The following is a 26,358-nucleotide window of genomic DNA, read 5'->3' as shown; positions in this document are numbered from 1 at the left end:
TGTGGCACCTTACAGCCCCCCTGGCATTCCCAGTACCCAGTGGCACAAACAGCCCCCCCAGCCCAATAAATAGTGACTGTCTGTGGCACCTTACAGCCCCCCTGGCATTCCCAGTACCCAGAGGCACAAACAGCCCCCCCCCCCAGCCCAATAAATAGTGACTGTCTGTGGCACCTTACAGCCCCCCCGGCATTCCCAGTACCCAGAGGCACAAACAGCCCCCCCAGCCCAATAAATAGTGACTGTCTGTGGCACCTTACAGCCCCCCTGGCATTCCCAGTACCCAGAGGCACAAACAGCCCCCCCCCCAGCCCAATAAATAGTGACTGTCTGTGGCACCTTACAGCCCCCCTGGCATTCCCAGTACCCAGAGGCACAAACAGCCCCCCCAGCCCAATAAATAGTGACTGTCTGTGGCACCTTACAGCCCCCCTGGCATTCCCAGTACCCAGAGGCACAAACAGCCCCCCCCCCAGCCCAATAAATAGTGACTGTCTGTGGCACCTTACAGCCCCCCTGGCATTCCCAGTACCCAGAGGCACAAACAGCCCCCCCCCCAGCCCAATAAATAGTGACTGTCTGTGGCACCTTACAGCCCCCCTGGCATTCCCAGTACCCAGAGGCACAAACAGCCCCCCCCCCAGCCCAATAAATAGTGACTGTCTGTGGCACCTTACAGCCCCCCTGGCATTCCCAGTACCCAGAGGCACAAACAGCCCCCCCAGCCCAATAAATAGTGACTGTCTGTGGCACCTTACAGCCCCCCTGGCATTCCCAGTACCCAGAGGCACAAACAGCCCCCCAGCCCAATAAATAGTGACTGTCTGTGGCACCTTACAGCCCCCCTGGCATTCCCAGTACCCAGAGGCACAAACAGCCCCCCCAGCCCAATAAATAGTGACTGTCTGTGGCACCTTACAGCCCCCCTGGCATTCCCAGTACCCAGAGGTACAAACAGCCCCCCCCCCAGCCCAATAAATAGCGACTGTCTGTGGCACCTTACAGCCCCCCTGGCATTCCCAGTACCCAGAGGCACAAACAGCCCCCCCAGCCCAATAAATAGTGACTGTCTGTGGCACCTTACAGCCCCCCTGGCATTCCCAGTACCCAGAGGCACAAACAGCCCCCCCAGCCCAATAAATAGTGACTGTCTGTGGCACCTTACAGCCCCCCTGGCATTCCCAGTACCCAGAGGCACAAACAGCCCCCCCAGCCCAATAAATAGTGACTGTCTGTGGCACCTTACAGCCCCCCTGGCATTCCCAGTACCCAGAGGCACAAACAGCCCCCCCAGCCCAATAAATAGTGACCGTCTGTGGCACCTTACAGCCCCCCTGGCATTCCCAGTACCCATAGGCACAAACAGCCCCCCCAGCCCAATAAATAGTGACTGTCTGTGGCACCTTACAGCCCCCCTGGCATTCCCAGTACCCAGAGGCACAAACAGCCCCCCCAGCCCAATAAATAGTGACTGTCTGTGGCACCTTACAGCCCCCCCTGGCATTCCCAGTACCCAGAGGCACAAACAGCCCCCCCAGCCCAATAAATAGTGACTGTGGCACCTTACAGCCCCCCTGGCATTCCCAGTACCCAGAGGCACAAACAGCCCCCCCCCCCAGCCCAATAAATAGTGACTGTCTGTGGCACCTTACAGCCCCCCCGGCATTCCCAGTACCCAGAGGCACAAACAGCCCCCCCCAGCCCAATAAATAGTGACTGTCTGTGGCACCTTACAGCCCCCCTGGCATTCCCAGTACCCAGAGGCACAAACAGCCCCCCCAGCCCAATAAATAGTGACTGTCTGTGGCACCTTACAGCCCCCCTGGCATTCCCAGTACCCAGAGGCACAAACAGCCCCCCCAGCCCAATAAATAGTGACTGTCTGTGGCACCTTACAGCCCCCCTGGCATTCCCAGTACCCAGAGGCACAAACAGCCCCCCCAGCCCAATAAATAGTGACCGTCTGTGGCACCTTACAGCCCCCCTGGCATTCCCAGTACCCATAGGCACAAACAGCCCCCCCAGCCCAATAAATAGTGACTGTCTGTGGCACCTTACAGCCCCCCTGGCATTCCCAGTACCCAGAGGCACAAACAGCCCCCCCAGCCCAATAAATAGTGACTGTCTGTGGCACCTTACAGCCCCCCCTGGCATTCCCAGTACCCAGAGGCACAAACAGCCCCCCCAGCCCAATAAATAGTGACTGTGGCACCTTACAGCCCCCCTGGCATTCCCAGTACCCAGAGGCACAAACAGCCCCCCCCCCCAGCCCAATAAATAGTGACTGTGGCACCTTACAGCCCCCCCCCCAGCCCAATAAATAGTGACTGTCTGTGGCACCTTACAGCCCCCCCGGCATTCCCAGTACCCAGAGGCACAAACAGCCCCCCCAGCCCAATAAATAGTGACTGTCTGTGGCACCTTACAGCCCCCCTGGCATTCCCAGTACCCAGAGGCACAAACAGCCCCCCCCCCAGCCCAATAAATAGTGACTGTCTGTGGCACCTTACAGCCCCCCTGGCATTCCCAGTACCCAGAGGCACAAACAGCCCCCCCCCAGCCCAATAAATAGTGTCTGTGGCACCTTACAGCCCCCCCCCCCTGGCTGCACTGAATTGTGGGAGTTTGAATACAACCTGTCGGGAGACCCCCTGTGTGTAATGGGGAGAGCTGAAAGCCCAGGAATGGATCATTATCCCCCCAATGGCACGGCCTGGGCACCATGTGATTTTAAGGGCCAAAATTGACTTTGCTTGTTAGTCAGTGTTTGTGCTTGAACAGCAGGGGGCGCATCATCCTTCTGTATATCCACTACTTACTGCCCCTCCTGTCTGTCCATAAACTGCAAAATATCATCCGTATAAATCTGCCTGCCTTTCAGCTCTTATAACCTACAAACTCAGTGACTGCTAATATCCTTATCATTTACAGTAGGGGGTACATTATCCCTTATAATACATGAGTGATACTCAGAGTTCCCTGTATAACTCAGCCTGCAGCCTTGTGCCTTTATATGGGGGGCACAGAACCCCTCAGTGACTGCTAATATCCTTATCATTTACAGTAGGGGGTACAAGCTGTTCGACACAGTAGGAAGCATAAAATTGTCAGTGGCACTTGGGGTTTGAAACCATGGAAACAGCAGACCATTACTCCTCAGACCTTACCTTTGGCATTACACAAATAGGCCAAACCCAGACTGATATTTGGGAACCCCACTGGCCCCCCTATACTCCTGCACCCCCAAACCCTGGGGATAATGATCTGTATCTCACACACATACTGATGATGGGGACCCCACTGGCCCCCCTATACTCCTGCACCCCCAAACCCTGGGGATAATGATCTGTATCTCACACACATACTGATTATGGGGACCCCACTGGCCCCCCTATACTCCTGGGCCCCCAGTGGAGACTTCTGAGCCAATCACCTGACAGCAAGCGATGTTCCCATTAAAGGGTAAATAAAAGGCAAAGTGATGTTTTTTTTCCTAAATATTTTTATTTTCTGATATTTTCCAACCAACCTTCATTATAAAAGCAAAACAAAACAAGAGAAAGCGGAACAATTAAATAATCGGAACATTTCCCTCTTTTCACACCAGTGTAGAAGTTCAAGTAAAATTAGGGTTCGGGGAAGGCACACACCTGCCCCCCGCGGGGGGTTCTACCTCTCGCTCCGCTCTGCAGAGCCCCAGGGCCACACACAAAGCCTCCTACCTGCAGTGCAGGGGTTAATCTAATTAGTGCAAGGAAAGAGACAGCAGTGGGGATCCCCCTAAAAACATCACGTGCTCCTCTGTGTGCCCCCCCCCCCCCCGCCGAGAATGGCGCAGTCCTGTAGGGCCCCACTGTAAAGCTGCAATACGATTGGTTATTACCAGGCCCCTATGTACATCATGTGCCACTCACTTACCCCCAGAGCCACCCCTCCCCGGGGCAAACAGCACAGAGGAGCACAAACAGGACAATCGCTACACACGTACAGAACCCGCTAACGGGGCGTCTGCTGACAAGTGTCGGGGGGTCTGCCAGTCGGGAGGAACCAGAGACCGGGAAATGGAGTGTGACGTGTTCAAGTGTCTCAGGACTGGTCTCACCCACTCTCCCTCCTGCCCCTGGGCTGCTCTCCTTCCCATGGTCACATAGGAACCTCCCCCTGAGTAAGTCAATCCAATCTCCTCCCACTACAATCTCCCCAGGGGGAGGTTCCTGCCTGACCATGGGAAAGAGAGCAGCCCAGGAGCAGGAAGTACAGAGAATCAGAGCTCTGTACCTGGGTAAGTACTGGGGGGAGATTGGATTCACTTACCCAGGGGGGGGGGTTCCTGCCTGACCATGGGAAAGAGAGCAGCCCAGGAGCAGGAAGTACAGAGAATCAGAGCTCTGTACCTGGGTAAGTACTGGGGGGAGATTGGATTCACTTACCCAGGGGGAGGTTCCTGCCTGACCATGGGAAAGAGAGCAGCCCAGGAGCAGGAAGTACAGAGAATCAGAGCTCTGTACCTGGGTAAGTACTGGGGGGGGGATTCACTTACCCAGGGGGAGGTTCCTGCCTGACCATGGGAAAGAGAGCAGCCCAGGAGCAGGAAGTACAGAGAATCAGAGCTCTGTACCTGGGTAAGTACTGGGGGGAGATTGGATTCACTTACCCAGGGGGAGGTTCCTGCCTGACCATGGGAAAGAGAGCAGCCCAGGAGCAGGAAGTACAGAGAATCAGAGCTCTGTACCTGGGTAAGTACTGGGGGGAGATTGGATTCACTTACCCAGGGGGAGGTTCCTGCCTGACCATGGGAAAGAGAGCAGCCCAGGAGCAGGAAGTACAGAGGGTTCTATATCCCTGGGTAAATAAATAGTTCCTTAGGGCTCAGCCCTGTTCCTCCTGCCCAGCAGACCCCACTGTACATTCGTTCCCTCGGCTTGCCACGGGGTCAGCTCCACCCACATACAACCTGGGCGGAGCCAACACCGCGGCACGGCCGATCTGACACATTCAGCGGGTCGCCGTACTCTGTACCACTATAGACTGGAGCACCTTTGGAATATTAAACTTCAGTAAATAGTTTTATATACACAGCAGAAAATGCAGCGATGCGGCAATGTAGAGTGGTACAGGCGGCCAATCCGCTGCGGGGGGAGGAGCTTAAAAGACCAAATAAACATAATAACGAAACACCCAGCAGCTGTGCAAGCAGACGTAAGGGGGCAGATATTGTACAAGCCCTCGGGGCTATGGCTTTGGAATTTTGCACCCCACGGACCCCCCCATATTTTTTTTTTATTAAACATATTTACAGAAATTATCACAAAACCTAATTATGTACAAAACGCAACTCGAACCATTTAGAAACCTGCATTTTTCTATCGTACCCAGCGGCGCCGGCATCGCGGGTCAGCTCCACCGGCTCCCAGTTAGCGGTCAGAGAGCGACACGCCGGCGCCCCAATACGGGCATGGATGGATATACGTGGCGGTTTCTCCATGGGCAAAGCACCCGGGGGGGGGGGTGAGGGGCTCGTACAACGGGAGTGTGGGAGAAACCATGGGAGCAGCCCCCCCCCCCTGCACCTTTATCCATGGAGAAAGCCATGTTGTGCCCTATGCACATTAATAAACACCTCGAGGCCCTAACCAATCAGAATTCCCCGTACGTGCGTCTCATTCGCAGCGGCGCAGGGACAACCAGGATTAGCCAATGAAACCCCAATAATAATAATAATAATAATGAGAAAAATAAGGAAAGGTCTCCACCCCCTCGTGCTGCCCCACCCACACCTGTAAACGTGAGGCTTGCGTCCTTCCTGCGGGACGCGGCGTTCATGCACAAGCCCCTCCCCTTTAGCCTTGGTCCACACACAGTTAATAAATATTATTTCTTCGCACACCAGGAGCCAGCAGCAGCCTGCCGCCCCCCCTGCACCTCCCAGCAGCCCACAGCTGGGACTCCTAGTTCAACAAGATGCTGGGGGGCCGCAGGGAGCCGGCCAATCACACACACTCTGTATATATGTAGGGGGGGGGGGAAGGCTGAGTTCTAACATAATCATGGGCTTTGGTCAACAGTCGCCTCCCACAGGGGGACGGGGCCACGGGGCCCCCACTGCATTTTCCTTTAAAACAAAAAAAGGGTTAAAAAGTGCAAAACTGCTCCCTGCGTTGTGGGAAAAGCCACGGGCGTGACGCGCGCCCCCACATGTGCCGCCATTCTCTATTGGCTTCCTCTTCCTGCCCTCCGCCTGGCTGGCACCCACAGTGTTTATAGAGGGGGCCCCGCCCCATTCTGTGTGCGGCAACGTATAATGCTGCAGAGCATCTTTACATCATTAAAGGGAAACTTAAACCTGCCCAACACACTGGGGGGTTAGACATCCCCCCCCCCCCGACGCTATACGTCCCCTTTAACTAGGGATGCACCAAATCCACCATTTTAAGATCTGGCCAAACCCTGAATCCTAATTTGCCATAGGAAAGGGTTAAAAAATTTTTTTTTCAATTTCCGTGTTTATGCGGCAAAAAGTCACGTGATTGTAAGGATTTGGATACGGCCAAAGGCCCAAACCAGACCCCGGATTGGGCGCATCCCCACCTTTAACCCTTAGCGCGCTAGGGCCCACCCCTGTGCAGAGTCTGCAGGGGGAAGCACTGAGAGGGAATGCTGGGAACTGTAGTTCAGCATTATTATTAGTACAGCCTGGAAGGGGGCGGGGCATGGGGCTCATTCAACTAATTCATTAAAAATAATAATTTAAATAAGATTAAAAAAAAAAAAAAAAAACTAACAGTCCCACCCCCAGCGAGTGGGTTGCAAGGGGTTAATTATAAATACACTCCCCCCGCCCCTTTAGTGCTGCTTCCTCATCCCGCCGCCCCTGCGCCCCAACGCTCTATAGTGCAGTTACCCCAATGGGCAAATATACGTCGTTAAGCAACGTAAAGGGGGTGGGGCCATACCCACGTTCAACGCTTACCGTAAACCCGTTTTCAGATTATTTTTTTTCCCGTTTTTTCTTTTTTATGGGGGGGGGGGATTAAGACCTAAAGCCGCAGGTGCTAGTTTTTTTTTGGTGAGGTCAATAACATAAATGACATCATTAACGTTCTAGTGATGACATCAGAGCCGGGAGATGGCGCCGGGCGGGATGGGTAACTATGGACCCACGTCAGGGGTGCCCCCCAAAGTAAGTGCATCCCTAACCCACCAAGCACACCCCCCCTGGTACCCCCCCGGCCCATAAAGCACAGCGATGGCGTCCCGCTCGTGCCCTCTGCCCCACGGCGTTGCCATGGCAGCCAGCTAGGGTGGCAGGACGCGGGCAGCCTGGTCACAATATGATTATTGCTATAACTTGCCTTAACCCTAAGCATTTCTAGCTATATATACTCCATAATATATATATTTATATAGGCATCTCCATCTCTATATACAGACACAGTATATATTAGATTTCTCATTCAATAAAAAATAGCAATTTCTCTCTTTTCAGCCTAAATACGGAGACGCGGGGGGGGGGGGGGGCTGGAAAGTGGCGCCTCATCATGGGGGGAGAGAGGCCGAATGACTGATCCCTGAGGCTTAGAAACAACAACTTCCCGCGCTCCATTAGTCTCTTGTGTTGCCCCCTCCAGGGGGCGGAGTCAAGTCTGCCATTAAGGTGATGACATCATCAGATCTGTGTGATGTCATCTGGTGTGTAATGGGGGGATGAAGGGAGTCTCACACTAAAGCTAGGGAGGGGGAGAGAATATTTTTTGGGGGGGGGTTAGCGGAAGTGCTGCAGTGAACTCGGAGACATCCCTCCCGGCCCCCTATGAGGCGTCCAAAACCAGGGGCCCCTCCGGACTGCCCCCCCCAGAGCGAGGCACCGGGATCCCCCAGAAGCGAATCATGGAGAGGGGCACATCCTCCAGCTTGCCATTGGACAGGTCGAGGGCCGGGTGCATGTGGGGCACGGGGGGCTCCTCTTTGCGTCGGCGCCGCGTGCGCACCTCCAGGCAGTTCTGCCCCTTCATGTGGCGCTGGAGGTGGTCCTCCTTGGCAAAGGCTTTGTGGCAGAGGGAGCACTCGAAGGGCCGGTCGCCGGTGTGGAGGTGCATGTGGTTCTTCAGGTCGTAGCTGTGCAGGAAGCGGGCGCTGCAGTGCTCGCAGCAATAGGGGCGCTCGCCGGTGTGCTTGCGCATGTGGATCTTCAGCTTGTCGTTCCTGGGGGGGAGAGAGGGGGTCAGTACTGGGGTACAGACATACACACACGGGGGGCTGCCCTCCCACCCCCAGCATCAGAGAGTGAGACTCGCTAGGGTAAGGAAGCTAAGCATGGCCGGAGGAACACTCACCCCAAGTGCCAATACCACTAGAAGCAGTACTGGGGTACAGACACACGGGGGGCTGCCCGCCCACCCACAGCCCCACAGCATCAGAGATAAGGAAGCTAAGCATGGCCGGAGGAACACTCACCCCAAGTGCCAATACCACTAGAAGCAGTACTGGGGTACAGACACACGGGGGGCTGCCCGCCCACCCACAGCCCCACAGCATCAGAGATAAGGAAGCTAAGCATGGCCGGAGGAACACTCACCCCAAGTGCCAATACCACTAGAAGCAGTACTGGGCCAGTATAACTGCCCCCCTACTTGTGTTCTATTCCAGCCTCAGCATTGGGAGAGGTCACCAAGTGCTTCCCACCTGCTGCAAAGCGATCCCCCAGCAGCCCCCAGGGCAGAGAGCAGCGCCGGCGTCACAGACAGACAGAAACAACAACACCCTGGAAACCTTTTGTCCCTCTCCCTACACACCCCGAAGTCTGCTCCCTCCGACACCCCCCCCCCCCCCATCCTGTGCAACCCCTGCCCCTCCTGCATTGTACTTGCCCCACACACCCTGCCCTGCCCTGGGACAACAGAGAGAGAGAGACATAGCAGGGGGGAGAGACAGCAGGGGGGAGAGAGAGAGACATAGCGGGGGGGGAGAGAGACAGCAGGGGGAGAGAGAGAGACATAGCAGGGGGGAGAGAGAGAGAGACATAGCAGGGGGAGAGAGAGAGAGAGACATAGCAGGGGGGAGAGAGAGAGAGAGAGAGAGAGAAACATAGCAGGGGGGAGAGAGAGAGAGAGAGAGAGAGAGAAACATAGCAGGGGGAGAGAGAGAGAGAGACAGCAGGGGGAGAGAGAGAGAGAGAGAGAGAGAGAAACATAGCAGGGGGAGAGAGAGAGAGAGAGAGAGAGAGAGAGAGAAACATAGCAGGGGGGAGAGAGAGAGAGACAGCAGGGGGGAGAGAGAGAGAGAGAGAGAGAGACAGCAGGGGGAGAGAGAGAGAGAGAGAGAGAGAGAACATAGCAGGGGGGAGAGAGAGAGAGACAGCAGGGGGGAGAGAGAGAGAGAGAGAGAGAGACAGCAGGGGGGAGAGAGAGAGAGAGAGAGAGAGAGAGAGAGAAACATAGCAGGGGAGAGAGAGAGAGACAGCAGGGGGAGAGAGAGAGAGAGAGAGAGAGAGAGAGAAAACATAGCAGGGGGGAGAGAGAGAGAGAGAGAGAGACAGCAGGGGGGAGAGAGAGAGAGAGAGAAACATAGCAGGGGGGAGAGAGAGAGAGAGAAAGCTGGGGGGAGAGAGAGAGAGAGAGACAGCAGGGGGGAGAGAGAGAGAGAGAGAGAGAGAAACATAGCAGGGGGGAGAGAGAGAGAGAGAGAGAGAGAGACAGCAGGGGGGAGAGAGAGAGAGAGAGACAGCAGGGGGGAGAGAGAGAGAGAGAGAGAGAGAAACATAGCAGGGGGGAGAGAGAGAGAGAGAGAAAGCTGGGGGGAGAGAGAGAGCGCGAGAGAGAAATCTGGGGGGAGAGACAGAGACAGCAGGGGAGAGAGACAGCTGGGGAGAGAGAGAGCGCAACCCCTTCTCACACACGTAACTGTCTGTATGAACAAAGGGGGAACCCGGTTGCCCCATAAACCCACGGCCTGGCACTGGCGCCTCTGGTACCAGGAGACAACCAGTCTGTGCCACTTTGCAGTTGGTCATTGTTCCTGTCTTTAATTCACTGACCTTTCTGCAGACTGACTGCCAGGCTGGACGTTTATTATATGTTTTATGACATATTCCTCACTTATACATGTCTTTGTCATCCAAAGCACTGTCTGGTTACTAGGGCAAGTGTGACCCTAGCAACCAGATAATGGTTTAAAGAAAAGAGCTGAATAGCAAGAGCAAGAAGGAAGAAAGAAAATTGGGTAGGAAGAGAGAGAAGAGACTGACAGGGAGAGACAGAGGAAAGGCAGGGAAGGAAGAAAAAGAGGTGGGCAGGGAGAGAGAGGAAAGAGACAGACAGAGAGAGAGAGGAAAGAAAAAGAGGTGGGCAGGGAGAGAGAGAGAAGAGACAGACAGAGAGAGAGAGGAAAGAGACAGAGGAAAGGCAGGGAAGGAAGAAAAAGAGGTGGGCAGGGAGAGAGAGAGAAGAGACAGACAGGGAGAGAGAGGAAAGAGACAGAGGAAAGGCAGGGAAGGAAGAAAAAGAGGTGGGCAGGGAGAGAGAGAGAAGAGACAGACAGAGAGAGAGAGGAAAGAGACAGAGGAAAGGCAGGGAAGGAAGAAAAAGAGGTGGGCAGGGAGAGAGACAGAGGGGGAGGGATAAAGGAAGACACTGGGGGGCAGACACCCCAAGCCACGCCCCTTTGCACCCCAGCACTCACCTTGTGAACCTCACTCCGCACACCTGGCACACAAATGGCTTCTCCCCGGTGTGGGTGCGCATGTGCCGGGGCAGTTTGCCAGCTCCGTGGATTATTTTGTGGCAAACGGGGCATTCCTGGGGCAGCTGGGAGCGCCGCTTCCTCACCAGCTTGTCAGCACCATCCAGGCCCGAGGCCACCAGCTCCGGGTTCTCTGGGTCGTAGGGGTTCTGGAACACCATGTCGGACGTCTCCTCGTCAGACAGGATCTCCTCTGGGGGCGAGGGGGGGACAAAGATGGTCTGGCCCCCCAAGCCATTATCAGCCGCATAGCGCTCGTAGCTCAGGTGGGGCTCCCCGGGGGGCACGGACGCGGGCGACAAGGCTTCTGCGTGGCCGCCATCTCTATCCAGCAAGTCATCGGCCACTCGGAAGGGGCTCCCGTTGTGGTTCCGCCGGTTGGGGTTCACCTGTAGGAACTTCTTTCTGCCCCGGCGGGGAATGATCTGCACCGACTTGGGGGGCACAGGAATATTGTGAGGATGAGGAGGGGGGCTATCTGCTTGGGGGGACAGGGCGGCACTCTCGCCATTCTCCTGCGCCATATAACATTCCAAGTACTGGCGCGCCCGCAGGAAACACTCCAGATCCTCAGCGTCGCCCCCCATCTCCTCCCGGTGCCCGTTGCACTGCAGGATCTCCACGCAGGCGTCCACCACGCAGGGGATCTCCAGGAGGCGGGCGGCGCGCAGGACGTCCCGCATGTTGGCGTTGCTGATGGTCAGGGTGGCCGTGTAGGCGAAGTCCAGCAGGGCGCTCAGGGCGTCGGGCTTGAGGAAATCCAGCTGGCACACGTCCGGGCACTTGCCTCGGGTTGGCACGCCCGTGAACATCTTGCGGAAGTAGTCGCTGCAGGCCGCCAGCACGGCGCGGTGGGTGCGGTACTCCAGCCCGCGGGTCTTGATGGTGATGTCGCACAGGACCCCCCGGTGGCGCTGCTCATTCAGGCTGCTCAGGAGCTCACTGCTGTGCTCTGGGAAGGGGATCCCTATCAGCTCGTCCTCAGAGCTCGCCATCTTCTCCTGGAAAGGGGGAAACAAACATTCAGTGCGAGATCCGGTGCAAGGGGGCGCCAGGGAGCACGGGGCCCCATTACTTACCCTGCATAGGAGTAGCCCTTCCTTGTTTAGCCCCGCCCTCCTCCCCTATAATCCCACCCCTAGTAGTGCCACTCTACAGGTTCCCCCGAGCAGCCCTATTCCCAAGCATGATGGAGCTAATTCCCAAGACTGCTCCTCCAATATATAGCAATGAAACAGCGCCCTCCAGTGCCCAGTCAGCCAATGTGCCATTCTTACCCCTACGCTGAGAGGTAAATCCCATTGCCTAGAGGGGGGGAATTATCTGGTTGCTATAGTAACTAGGGGTTTGACTGGCAGACTGCAGGACAAAAACAAAAGGGACAGATACCCAGGTAATAAATCCAGACTAAGAATATTTTTTTTAGTTGCCAAGGCCACTGCTCCTAGCAACCAGGTAGCATTACATTTGCAGAACAGTAAGGAAATAATATAAATGCCAGCACCCCCTGTCTTGTGCAAAAAGTAAAGTTTATTCTTACCCTTCCCTTTAGGAGCAGGAATGAGCCCCGATTGCTCAGTAGCACACACTATACCACTATAATATGGTTTACAGACTGTAAGCTCCTGGGGAGAGGGGAGGGGGGGCTTGTGGGCGCTGGGGAGACAGGAAGAGCTCAGATCCTACAGTAGATAAAACAGAGTTTTGCCTGCACAAAAACATCTGCCCCACAGTGCCAACCTCCTACCCACCCCTAACCTACCAGCGTCTGTCTCTGGCACGTTAGCTGGGCAACTGGGACATGCACCCTGCACAATCCCCATGCTAACCAAACTGTGCCAGGGTGTCTGTGTGCCAGGGTGTCTGTGTGCCAGGGTGTCTGTGTGCCAGGGTGTGCTACTGAGTGGCAGGGTGCATGTATGGCACAGGAGTACAAGGGGGGGTGCCAGGCAATGCCAGGCCAGGTAAGGGGGCCAGGCATACTATGGCACAGGAGTACAAGGGAGGTGCCAGGCAATACTATGGCACAGGAGTACAAGGGGGGGTGCCAGGCAATACTATGGCACAGGAGTACAAGGGGGCGGTGCCAGGCCAATACTATGGCACAGGAGTACAAGGGGGTGCCAGGGTAAGTGCCAGGCAATACTACGGGAGTACAAGGGGGGGGTGCCAGGCAATACTATGGCACAGGAGTACAAAGGGGTGGGTGCCAGGCAATACTATGGCACAGGAGTACAAGGGGGGGGGTGCCAGGCAATACTATGGCACAGGAGTACAAGGGGGGGGTGCCAGGCAATACTATGGCACAGGAGTACAAGGGGGGTGCCAGGCAATACTATGGCACAGGAAGTACAAGGGGTGGGTGCCAGGCAAATACTATGGCACAGGAGTACAAGGGGGGGGTGCCAGGCAATACTATGGCACAGGAGTACAAGGGGGGGGTGCCAGGCAATACTATGGCACAGGAGTACAAGGGGGGTTCCAGGCAATACTATGGCACAGGGGGGGGGCCAGATACTATGGCAGGGGGGGGGGGTGCCAGGCAATACTATGCACAGGAGTACAAGGGGGGGTGCCAGGCAATACTATGGCATAGGAGTACAAGGGGGGTGCCAGGCAATACTATGGCACAGGAGTACAAGGGGGGGGTGCCAGGCAATACTATGGCACAGGAGTACAAGGGGGGGTGCCAGGCAATACTATGGCACAGGAGTACAAGGGGGGGTGCCAGGCAATACTATGGCACAGGAGTACAAGGGGGGGTGCAGGCAATACTATGGCACAGGAGTACAAGGGGGTGCCAGGCAATACTATGGCACAGGAGTACAAGGGGGGTGCCAGGCAATACTATGGGCACAGGAGTACAAGGGGGGGGTGCAGGCAATACTATGGACAGGAGTACAAGGGGGGGTGCCAGGCAATACTATGGCACAGGAGTACAAGGGGGGGGGTGCCAGGCAATACTATGGCACAGGAGTACAAGGGGGGGGTGCCAGGCAATACTATGGCACAGGAGTACAAGGGGGGGGGTAGGTATAACAAGTGAATGAGTGGCCTTTGTTGGAGTAGGGTGTCAGGTTGGGGACTTTCCTGGCACACACCTTGCCCCCTGGTGTTTGTTCGCCTGCAGGTGTGGGGGCCTGAACTTCACGGCTCTAATTACCTGTAAGCCCCCCCTCCCTCCCAGCCCAAAGCGGCCCCTCCCTGCCCAGGAATGAGTCCCTGGCTGGTGGGTGTGTGGGGCGGCTGGGGATACAGAGCAGGCCAGACCTGTTGGGCGAGGGGCTTTTTAACCCCTGGGCTGCTGGACAGACATGCAGGCTGCGCGGGGTGAATAGACGCCCTTCCCTGAGTGCAGTTCAGGCACATTTCTCTTCCCAGGGGGTATTTATCACACAGAGCAGTGAGAATGCTGGGATACGGGGTGCCCTGGCTGCTGCTGCTGCTGCTCGGAGGATGCTGGGAGTTGTAGTTCACCAACAGCTATACATAATATACAGAGGGATGCTGGGAGTTGTAGTGAATGAGGGGGGGCAGAGTGCAAGCGGCGGCTGCACAGAAAGTGATGGTGCGTGGGGGGGGGGGGGGGCGCTCGGCCGCTTTCACATCCTTTCTCTCTTCCTGTAAACAACTTCCTAGAAGTTTCGAAAAAATAGATCACCCCGATTTTTGTGCCCCTTTGTTGGGTGCCAACGGCTCGCTGAGGATGCTGGGAAGGGAGCTAGATGAGGACAGGGGCCTTGGGCGGGATGGCAGGTGTTAGAGCCTTGGCCACAGGGAATAAGCCCCTAACATTCTCACTGCCCCAGCAACGTTGTCAGGCCCATAATGCCCCCAGGGTGATTATTTGAGGATTTACCCCAAGCAATTACTCTGCTATGAGACTGCCCCACCCTCGCCACTGAGTGGGGGGGTTACACAGGTGTCACATGTGCCTAAACCTGAGGGGCACCACTCTTTTGCACCCCCAGACTTATTCCTGGGAATATGTACCCACTGCTTCACCAGCTAACAGTACCAGGAGAGAGAAGGGGCTACAGCCTCCCCAAAATACACAGCCCCCCCCAAACTCATGGCTTCCTGGTGACCCTCCAGCCTGAACGAGACAGACAATCTATAAGGGATTTGCCTTTAAAATAACATTATCCTTCCTGCCAACATCCCCCTCGTAGCACAATATCAGCCAATCTGTACCCCCCCAGCACCAAAGGCAGAAGAAACCCAAGGGGGCAAGTAGAACCCCCCCACCAGAAACTAAATTGGCAGCAGGGCATGATCTATGCACCCCCTTATTGAAAAGGACAAATCCCCCCCCCCCCCGGGGGTATAACTGGGGTTCAGGTATTTGCTATCAACATAACCATTCCCTGAATTTCCCTTGGGGCCACAATGTGTCTCCACCTTGGGGCCCTCACTTACCCAGGACTCCCAAACCGTCCAATCACTCGAGGAGTTGTGCGGGGCAGAAGCCGGTGCCCAGGGGCAGAGCACACACCACGCTGATGGTAACGGCACAAACCCCCCCACCCAGCTCTATGGAAGGGATGTGACTCACGATGACAAGGTTTGAGCCCTGCGTCACTGGGCGCCCAAGGTGCGCTCCACATTGGCCAAGAGCTACCTGTGGCGGATGTCAAATACCCCCCCAATGGTGAAAGATGGGGAGAGTGATAACTACCCCGCCGCCCCCATCTGTAGGTGCCCCTGCCTGCCCTACCTGAGCTCTCAGCGTGGGGCACCAGTAGTCGCCGCGTCTCCCTCACTCCCCGTTCGCTTCAGACGCCAAGCTGAGAGGCTCCCCGTCCCCGTTGCTGCGTCGGAGGCCACCGGTAACGTGCGAATTCGAGCTGCCGCAGCCCCACATAGGAACGGAAGAAAAAAAAAAAACACATATATGTCAATTTATATCGCAAACCCCAAAAAATTCCACCTCCGAAAACTCAAAAAATTTTAATTTTTTTTTTTTTGTCGAAGCCGCCGCCCACACTTGATCTTCCCAGAACTGTGAATAGGAGAATGCTCAGTTAACCCTTTGAAGTTGGGGGGTTAGAAACGACGGGGTGGGGGTGGAGGGGAAGGGAGAATGGAAGGAGGGGGTGGGGACATCCTTTGTCACTTGTTTTGCAGACGACGTTGAGATTGGGGAGACATTCTGTATTTTCCACCGTGCGCAATAGACATGGGGAGCGCGGTGACTTATCCCGGGGGGCCCCAACTGACCAGCACCCACAATACACCACCATAGCCAGGCCTCAGCCAACAGAGGGGGCGCAGCTTGCGGAGTTGGGGTGGGCAATGGGCAGCTTTGGGTGCGATACAAGATGGCGGCCAGGGCAAGACTTGCACAATGGAGGGACCGCCCCTTTCTCTGGCCCTGGGCAGAAGGGAGTCAGACTACTCCAGCGCAAAGGAGTCTGGGAACTGTAGGTCTGAATCCCGTCAGTCATTAGCCCCGGGGCAGGGGGTGCAACCCAGGGTGACTGGGTGCTGTTGGCTCATACCTGAGAAATGGCTCAATAGTGCCAACATGTTGCATATCATTGTATATACATGCGGATAGTGCCCGGGCAGAATGGCACCCAAGTACCACCCCTACACACACAGGGGTAACATACAGACCCCATGCAGATAGTGCCCCGGGCAGAATGGCACCCAAGTACCCCCCCCCCACACACACACACACACCATGCAGAAAGTGCCCCAGGCAGAATGGCACCCCCCCAGACACACACACCGACATGGACGCCCGTTCTTATTACACAGGCCACCCACCCCCCCCATATAAATAACCCCCTGTAAGAGACAGAGGGATCACTGCCATGAAAATGTAATGGCGGATGGCTTGTGTCACATGATCAGACAGAAAGGCCAGTCTGCGCCCGGGGGGTCCTGCTGTAGGGCTGCAGGCTGGGGCAGTACCAGGAGCCAACAGGAAACCCACTCAGCCCCTCGGCTTTTGCCTCATCTCTGGCAAGAGATACCGGGAAGCACATTCCGGTGAGTCTGACCTGCATCCCATGAATGGTTTGGAACCCTGGACTCAGAAGGGAGCAAAAGCCCAGGGTGGTACCAGCTCATGCCCAGTTGGTCCAGCGCCAGCGGTGCCTAATGTGGAACTCACAGCATAGGAATGTTAATGGCTGTCCCCGGTAATTACATGGAGTCAGGGCTGGGGAGCGTCACAGCCCTCAATTAACTAGAAGGAGGGGGGCTGCCATTCACCTGCGTGCACTAAGGGGTTAACTACGCTCCCACCTGGCCCGTTTCTACAGAGAATGGGACCAACAGGTTCCAGCCACGCCCTCCATTCAAAGAGCCTAAAGAAAATACCAGGAGGGCAGCCGGAGCAGTGAATTAGAGTTACGCTGGTACCCGGCCAACTGGCGACACCCCAAGCTGATGCCCTGCTAATCTCAGGTGTGGGGAGTGTTTAACCCTGCGTCAGCCACACTGCTGCAGTAACCGGAATAAATGTGCCAGGCAACATCTACCCCACCACTAGAGTGTAAGCTCCTTGGGGCAGGGCCTCCCATTATACCACTAGAGTGTAAGCTCCTTGGGACAGGGACTCCCATTATACCACTAGAGTGTAAGCTCCTTGGGGCAGGGCCTCCCATTATACCACTAGAGTGTAAGCTCCTTGGGGCAGGGACTCCCATTATACCACTAGAGTGTAAGCTCCTTGGGGCAGGGCCTCCCATTATACCCCTAGAGTGTAAGCTCCTTGGGGCAGGGCCTCCCATTATATCACTAGAGTGTAAGCTCCTTGGGGCAGGGTCTCCCATTATACCACTAGAGTGTAAGCTCCTTGGGGCAGGGGCTCCCATTATACCACTAGAGTGTAAGCTCCTTGGGGCAGGGCCTCCCATTATACCACTAGAGTGTAAGCTCCTTGGGGCAGGGCCTCCCATTATATCACTAGAGTGTAAGCTCCTTGGGGCAGGGCCTCCCATTATACCACTAGAGTGTAAGCTCCTTTGGGCAGGGGCTCCCATTATACCACTAGAGTGTAAGCTCCTTGGGGCAGGGCCTCCCATTATACCACTAGAGTGTAAGCTCCTTGGAGCAGGGCCTCCCATTATACCACTAGAGTGTAAGCTCCTTGGGACAGGGTCTCCCATTATACCACTAGAGTGTAAGCTCCTTTGGGCAGGGGCTCCCATTATACCACTAGAGTGTAAGCTCCTTGGGGCAGGGCCTCCCATTATACCACTAGAGTGTAAGCTCCTTGGAGCAGGGCCTCCCATTATACCACTAGAGTGTAAGCTCCTTGGGACAGGGTCTCCCATTATACCACTAGAGTGTAAGCTCCTTGGACAGGGTCTCCCATTATACCACTAGAGTGTAAGCTCCTTGGACAGGGTCTCCCATTATACCACTAGAGTGTAAGCTCCTTGGGGCAGGGTCTCCCATTATACCACTAGAGTGTAAGCTCCTTGGGGCAGGGCCTCCCATTATACCACTAGAGTGTAAGCTCCTTGGGACAGGGTCTCCCATTATACCACTAGAGTGTAAGCTCCTTGGGGCAGGGTCTCCCATTATACCACTAGAGTGTAAGCTCCTTGGGACAGGGTCTCCCATTATACCACTAGAGTGTAAGCTCCTTGGGGCAGGGTCTCCCATTATACCACTAGAGTGTAAGCTCCTTGGGGCAGGGCCTCCCATTATACCACTAGAGTGTAAGCTCCTTGGGACAGGGACTCCCATTATACCACTAGAGTGTAAGCTCCTTGGGGCATGGCCTCCCATTATACCACTAGAGTGTAAGCTACTTGGGACAGGGCCTCCCATTATACCACTAGAGTGTAAGCTCCTTGGGACAGGGACTCCCATTATACCACTAGAGTGTAAGCTCCTTGGGGCAGGGCCTCCCATTATACCACTAGAGTGTAAGCTCCTTGGGGCAGAGCCTCCCATTATACCACTAGAGTGTAAGCTCCTTGGGGCAGGGCCTCCCATTATACCACTAGAGTGTAAGCTCCTTGGGGCAGGGCCTCCCATTATACAGAGTGTAAGCTCCTTGGGACAGGGCCTCTCATTATACCACTAGAGTGTAAGCTCCTTGGGACAGGGCCTCCCATTATACCACTAGAGTGTAAGCTCCTTGGGGCAGGGCCTCCCATTATACCACTAGAGTGTAAGCTCCTTGGGGCAGGGCCTCCCATTATACCACTAGAGTGTAAGCTCTAGTGTAAGTTCCCAATATCTATTTCCTCCTCATTCCCACTGGCTCAGAAGGTAGTTGTGCATGTGACTGCTGTTGGACGTCTGTCTGTCTCTCGGTCTGTCTGTCTGTCTCTGTCTGTCTCTCGGTCTGTCCATTCGTGCTCCTCTCGGGCTTTTCTCGGTGTAGCAGTCAGTTCCCTCCGGGGCTGTCACATGCACAAAAATCTTTTGAGCCAATGAGAATAAGGAATGAATGGCTATTGGGAAGTTACCCACAAGTCCATGCTTATGTTAGGGATTACTTCCCCTTTAACTCCCTGGCGGCTGCAGCAGAAGACGGGCCAATAAAAGAACTGTTAGCTGAATGCCAGCATTTCCCTGGGTCCAATCCTGATTCTCCCTAATAAATACCCCGACCTTTGCCCCTAACGCATCACAACCCCGCCTGGCTTTAAATTGCCACTCCTGACCCCCTTGAGAGAAGCTGCTGGGAGTTGTAGTTCATGGCCGTTCCACTGTCTCTGGCGGGCGGGGAATTCCTGCTCAGCCTATAAAGTGGGTCAGTGTGACCTTGGAGAAGTGAAGGTGGTTTTGTCCTAACGGCCGACGTTACTCTGGGCCCGGGATGGGTAATCTGCTCTTGTTTGGGGGTGGGGCCTAACATGTGGCCCCCTGACCGGTCAAAAGGGCCACACTTTGGATTTCAGTTTAGGGATAGTACAAGCAGCATGGGGGCCCCACCTGGATACTGAAGGGCCACCTGAGCAGTGAGGCACCAGGAAGCAGCATGGGGGCCCCACCTGGGTACTGAAGGGCCACCTGAGCAGTGAGGCACCAGGAAGCAGCATGGACCTGGGTAGTTGGGGGCCCCACCTGGGTACCTGAGCAGTGAGGCTCCAGGAAGCAGCATGGGGCCTGGGTACTGAAGGGCCACCTGAGCAGTGAGGCACCAGGAAGCAGCATGGGGGCCCCACCTGGGTACTGAAGGGCCCACCTGAGCAGTGAGGGCACCAAGGAAGCCAGCATGGGGGCCCCACCTGGGTACTGAAGGGCCACCTGAGCAGTGAGGCACCAGGAAGCAGCATGGGGGCCCCACCTGGGTACTGAAGGGCCACCTGAGCAGTGAGGCACCAGGAAGCAGCATGGGGGCCCCACCTGGGTACTGAAGGGCCACCTGAGCAGTGAGGCACCAGGAAGCAGCATGGGGGCCCCACCTGGGTACTGAAGGGCCACCTGAGCAGTGAGGCACCAGGAAGCAGCATGGGGGCCCCACCTGGGTAACTGAAGGGCCACCTGAGCAGTGAGGCACCAGGAGCAGCATGGGGGCCCCACCCTGGGTACTGAAGGGCCACCTGAGCAGTGAGGCACCAGGAAGCAGCATGGGGGCCCCACCTGGGGTACTGAAGGGCCACCTGAGCAGTGAGGCACCAGGAAGCAGCATGGGGGCCCCACCTGGTACTGAGGCCACCTAGCAGTGAGGCCCAGGAAGCAGCATGGGGCCCACTGGGTACGAAGGCACCTGGCAGTGAGGCTCCAGGAAGCAGCATGGGGCCCCACCTGGGTACTGAAGGGCCACCTGAGCAGTGAGGCTCCAGGAAGCAGGGCATGGGGGGGGCCCGGCAGGCCCCTGGGTACTGAAGGGCCACCTGAGCAGTGAGGCTCCAGGAAGCAGCATGGGGGCCCCACCTGGGTACTGAAGGGCCACCTGAGCAGTGAGGCACCAGGAAGCAGCATGGGGGCCCCACCTGGGTACTGAAGGGCCACCTGAGCAGTGAGGCACCAGGAAGCAGCATGGGGGCCCCACCTGGGTACTGAAGGGCCACCTGAGCAGTGAGGCACCAGGAAGCAGCATGGGGGCCCCACCTGGGTACTGAAGGGCCACCTGAGCAGTGAGCACCAGGAAGCAGCATGGGGCCCCACCTGGGTACTGAAGGGCCACCTGAGCAGTGAGGCACCAGGAAGCAGCATGGGGGCCCCACCTGGGTACTGAAGGGCCACCTGAGCAGTGAGGCACCAGGAAGCAGCATGGGGGCCCCACCTGGGTACTGAAGGGCCACCTGAGCAGTGAGGCCTCCAGGAAGCAGCATGGGGGCCCCACCTGGGTACTGAAGGGCCACCTGAGCAGTGAGGGCACCAGGAAGCAGCATGGGGCCCCACCTGGGTACTGAAGGGCCACCTGAGCAGTGAGGCACCAGGAAGCAGCATGGGGCCCCACCTGGGTACTGAAGGGCCACCTGAGCAGTGAGGCACCAGGAAGCAGCATGGGGGCCCCACCTGGGTACTGAAGGGCCACCTGAGCAGTGAGGCACCAGGAAGCAGCATGGGGGCCCCACCTGGGTACTGAAGGGCCACCTGAGCAGTGAGGCTCCAGGAAGCAGCATGGGGGCCCCACCTGGGTACTGAAGGGCCACCTGAGCAGTGAGGCTCCAGGAAGCAGCATGGGGGCCCCACCTGGGTACTGAAGGGCCACCTGAGCAGTGAGGCTCCAGGAAGCAGCATGGGGGCCCCCTGGGTACTGAAGGGCCACCTGAGCAGTGAGGCTCCAGGAAGCAGCATGGGGGCCCCACCTGGGTACTGAAGGGCCACCTGAGCAGTGAGGCACCAGGAAGCAGCATGGGGCCCCACCTGGGTACTGAAGGGCCACCTGAGCAGTGAGGCTCCAGGAAGCAGCATGGGGGCCCCACCTGGGTACTGAAGGGCCACCTGAGCAGTGAGGCACCAGGAAGCAGCATGGGGGCCCCACTCACATAATAGCCTGCGTGGAGCCACCCCCCCCCCCCCCCCCACACACACACACAATGCGCCCGGGCAGGGCGGGTCTCGCTGCCTTTTATGACAGGCCTGGAAGGACTTTGGTCTGATAATGCAGCCGCTCCCAGGGAAAAAGGGGGCTTGGAACTCCCCCCACAGTGAAGGTGGGGCCTCCCATCTTGGCACTTTCACCTGCCTCAGCCCAACCACTGCTCCCACGCTTGCACCCAGCGAGCCACCCACCACCCCCAAGCTGGCACCATTGCAACTCACACCCATATCCCTAACCACCACCCCCCCAAAAGCGCCGATACCCCCTAAACTGTGGCTCATTGCATCCCAGGGTGCACCTCTGCACAGCAAAAATAGACTGTGGTGAAGCCCCGAGGTCTGGGCAGGCGGTGCCGCTTGCGCCCACATGGGCCCCACAGGGCAAAGGGGAAGTAAAATGCCCTGTCGGGGGGGCAGCGTGTGTATAGTAAGGCAAGTATAGAGTGGCAGGGGCTGCTGGGAGCTGTAGTACAGCAGGAACATGTGGGGTAACTGCCTGTACTATCTGCCTGTCAGACTGCTGGGGGGGGGGGATGTCTCAGGCGCAGTGAGAGAGAGAGAAGCCAATGGGGGGGCCACAGGCAGGAGATATATGGGAAATACACTGCTGGAAGTGACATTTCTGCCTCCCCCGGGGCCCGAACAATCCCAGAGCAACCCCCCCAGAAGCCCAGTATCCCCCCTTTCCCTGGAGGGGGTGCAGGTAGAGAGAATGAATACACACCCTGTTGGCAGACGATACCAGGATGCTGGCAGAGCGGCCCCTTCCCACCCCCCTACCCTGGCACCGGCCCATAAGGAGGCTTATGTTTACCCACAGGAGACAAAGAGGTGAGAGTGGGGGGGGGGGGAGTTAGAGCAAACTGAGGAGAGAGGCTGAGACACACACATGGGGGGGGGGCACCACTTCAAAGCCCCCCACTCCCAGCTCAGAGCGACACTGGCACGGCTGCGTGACAGGAGGATTCTGGGTAGCGCCATGCACTTACTTGGCAGGCCTGACCATACACAAGGTGGGGGGGCAGATCCCAGCTGATCGCTGACTGGGGGGGGGGGTCAATGCCACATAAACCATAACAATGCAATGCCACGGATGTGCAAGGCTGCCACGGGGGCCGATGCCAAGGTTAGTGCCCCCCCAGCAGCTGGAGGGAGAGAGGGAGGGGGGTGCCAGGAGGCATGATGGGCGGGTGGGTGTGGGGCGCACATATCAGCTGAGTCAGACCCACAAATCACATGTTACACAAACCAAGAAAAACACCGCAACTCCCCGTCCCCTGCACAAATAGCAAAGGGACTTCAGCCCAAGGAGCGGCCCCCCACTCCCACTCAGGCCTTGGGTGGGTGTCGCAACTCTCCCTCCTGACTCAGAGAGAGAGGTCTTGTTAGAGCTGGGGGGGGGGGGGGTAGGGGGTCTCCTCCAACCCAGAACGGCCGACTCAGCACATCTGCACTGGGGCGAAAGGGGGGGCAACTACTGTGGTTCCTCCTCATATAAACTCCTGCCTCAAATGGCCCACTCCCCATGGGGGGGGTAACAGGGGGGCACTGCCCAGGCAAAGGATTACCCCCTTCTGCAGCAAGAAACCCCCCCAAGAGCAATTAATTAAGGTATATAGAACACATCAGTAATGGGGGCAAGAGAGCACAAAGCGGGGGGGGGGGGGGTAATAGCACACAGCTACATCCTGGGGGTGGGGGGGGCAGAGGGGTAATAGACCACAGCTATATCCTGGGGGCCGGGACGTACAGTGCTTACTACACAGAATTAATGGAGGGGTGGGGGGCACAGCTCTGGCTGTTTGGGACGGGGCTGCCGTACAAATCAAACACTCAGCAGTTAGGGCTCTGCCAAGCACCAAGCTAACAGCACGGAGAGATAAGGCACTGGGTGGGTGTGGAATACAGATAAGGACCACCTGCCCCCCCCCCCCGGGCCCCCACCCAACCCACTGCCCAGAGGAATGTGACATTCAGGGTGGCAAACAGCAGTAATAGCGTCCTTACATCTCCCCCAGCCCTCTGCACCCCAATACCCAGTCATATGTCTATACACCCCCACATCCAGTTCTACCCCAAAATACATTCTATATTGCCACATACACCCCCACGTCCAGTTGTACCCCAATAAACATTCTATATTGCCACATACACCCCCATGTCCAGTTGTACCCCAATAAACATTCTATATTGCCACATACACCCCCACGTCCAGTTGTACCCCAAAATACATTCTATATTTCCACATACACCCCCACGTCCAGTTGTACCCCAATAAACATTCTATATTGCCACATACACCCCACGTCCAGTTGTACCCCAATAAACATTCTATATTTCCACATACACCCCCACATCCAGTTCTACCCCAAAATACATTCTATATTGCCACATACACCCCCACGTCCAGTTGTACCCCAATAAACATTCTATATTTCCACATACACCCCCACGTCCAGTTGTACCCCAATAAACATTCTATATTTCCACATACACCCCACGTCCAGTTGTACCCCAATAAACATTCTATATTTCCACATACACCCCAACATCCAGTTGTACCCCAATAAACATTCTATATTTCCACATACACCCCCACGTCCAGTTGTACCCCAATAAACATTCTATATTTCCACATACACCCAACATCCAGTTGTACCCCAATAAACATTCTATATTGCCACATACACCCCCACGTCCAGTTGTACCCCAATAAACATTCTATATTGCCACATACACCCAACATCCAGTTGTACCCCAATAAACATTCTATATTTCCACATACACCCCAACATCCAGTTGTACCCCAATAAACATTCTATGTTGCCACATACACCCCCACGTCCAGTTGTACCCCAATAAACATTCTATGTTGCCACATACACCCCCACGTCCAGTTGTACCCCAATAAACATTCTATATTGCCACATACACCCCCACGTCCAGTTGTACCCCAATAAACATTCTATATTGCCACATACACCCCCACGTCCAGTTGTACCCCAATAAACATTCTATATTGCCACATACACCCAACATCCAGTTGTACCCCAATAAACATTCTATATTGCCACATACACCCCCATGTCCAGTTGTACCCCAATAAACATTCTATGTTGCCACATACACCCCCACGTCCAGTTGTACCCCAATAAACATTCTATATTGCCACATACACCCCCACGTCCAGTTGTACCCCAATAAACATTCTATATTGCCACATACACCCCCACGTCCAGTTGTACCCCAATAAACATTCTATATTGCCACATACACCCAACATCCAGTTGTACCCCAATAAACATTCTATATTGCCACATACACCCCCATGTCCAGTTGTACCCCAATAAACATTCTATGTTGCCACATACACCCCCACGTCCAGTTGTACCCCAATAAACATTCTATATTGCCACATACACCCAACATCCAGTTTGTACCCCAATAAACATTCTATATTGCCACATACACCCCCATGTCCAGTTGTACCCCAATAAACATTCTATGTTGCCACATACACCCCCATGTCCAGTTGTACCCCAATAAACATTCTATGTTGCCACATACACCCCCCACGTCCAGTTGTACCCCAATAAACATTCTATATTGCCACATACACCCCCACGTCCAGTTGTACCCCAATAAACATTCTATATTGCCACATACACCCCCACGTCCAGTTGTACCCCAATAAACATTCTATATTGCCACATACACCCCCACGTCCAGTTGTACCCCCATCCCACAAAGCTGCTGTAAGTGCCCCTCTCGCCCGGAGTAACCCCCCTGCTGGAAAGGGGTTAACGTGAGATGAGACTGGGTGGCAGATACCGGCCGTGCCCCACCTACAATTAGACAGAGCTTTGGTCGCACCCACCGCACCAAACCAACAGGTTCTCGGGGAGGGAAATCTCTCCAGGGCCAAGCGGGTAAGGAGAACAGGTGGGCACTGCCCTTCATTCATCTGTAATGCAACCATTTCCCTTCTTGCACCTCCCCACCGCCGGCATCCCGTGCCATCTGGCTCCACCTCACCCCCTGGCGTGCCAGCCTGGCATTCATACTAGGTACATGGTGGCACAACCAGCAGCCCAATACATTGTATGAATGGTACCTTACTGGCACCTCTCACCATCACTTCTCCACCACCACCGCCCTGTAATGCCACCCCACAGCAGGGCACCCCTACCCACCCCACTCAACCTCAGGACATTAATCCCTTCCACTTGAACCTCAGAGTATCCCTTCCTACAGCTTCAGCACAGAACTTGCCTTCCCAGCCCCCTGCATCTCAACCCATTCCTACTCCCCTCCATGTCAGGGCTTCCCTACCCCCTCCGCTTCCCCTCCGCTTCCCCCCAGGACCCTTCCAACATGTCTCCACCTCAGTACATTCCATAACTTGGCACTCCACTCCGGGGCCTTCCTGCCAATATGGCTTCAGTACATCCCACCCCAGGGCCTCCCTGCCAATATGGCTTCAGTACATCCCACTCCGGGGCCTTCCTGCCAATATGGCTTCAGTACATCCCACTCCGGGGCCTCCCTGCCAATATGGCTTCAGTACATCCCACTCCGGGACCTCCCTGCCAATATGGCTTCAGTACATCCCACTCCGGGACCTCCCTGCCAATATGGCTTCAGTACATCCCA

The 26,358-nt window shown here is 55.9% G+C and overlaps 1 protein-coding gene across 2 annotated transcripts in view; it reads right to left on the bottom strand.

Annotated features, from left to right (window-relative positions):
• Positions 1-6,938: 6,938 nt before the first annotated feature.
• zbtb7b (zinc finger and BTB domain containing 7B) overlaps positions 6,939-26,358 on the bottom strand; it is a 30,221-nt gene continuing 10,801 nt past the window's right edge. For both annotated transcript variants that reach the window (XM_031890765.1, XM_031890767.1), the window contains exons 2-4: positions 15,455-15,584; positions 10,678-11,738; positions 6,939-8,202 (exon numbers count right to left, since the gene is read on the bottom strand). In XM_031890765.1, coding sequence (XP_031746625.1) covers positions 7,809-8,202; positions 10,678-11,732 — 1,449 coding nt within the window. In that variant the 5' untranslated portion in view covers positions 11,733-11,738; positions 15,455-15,584 and the 3' untranslated portion in view covers positions 6,939-7,808. The remainder of the gene's footprint in view (positions 8,203-10,677; positions 11,739-15,454; positions 15,585-26,358) is intronic.

Source organism: Xenopus tropicalis, chromosome 8 (assembly GCF_000004195.4).
Source record: "Xenopus tropicalis strain Nigerian chromosome 8, UCB_Xtro_10.0, whole genome shotgun sequence".
NCBI lineage: Eukaryota > Metazoa > Chordata > Amphibia > Anura > Pipidae > Xenopus > Xenopus tropicalis.
The sequence above is the reverse complement of the archived record's forward strand: the minus strand, read 5'-3'. Positions and strand labels throughout refer to the sequence as shown.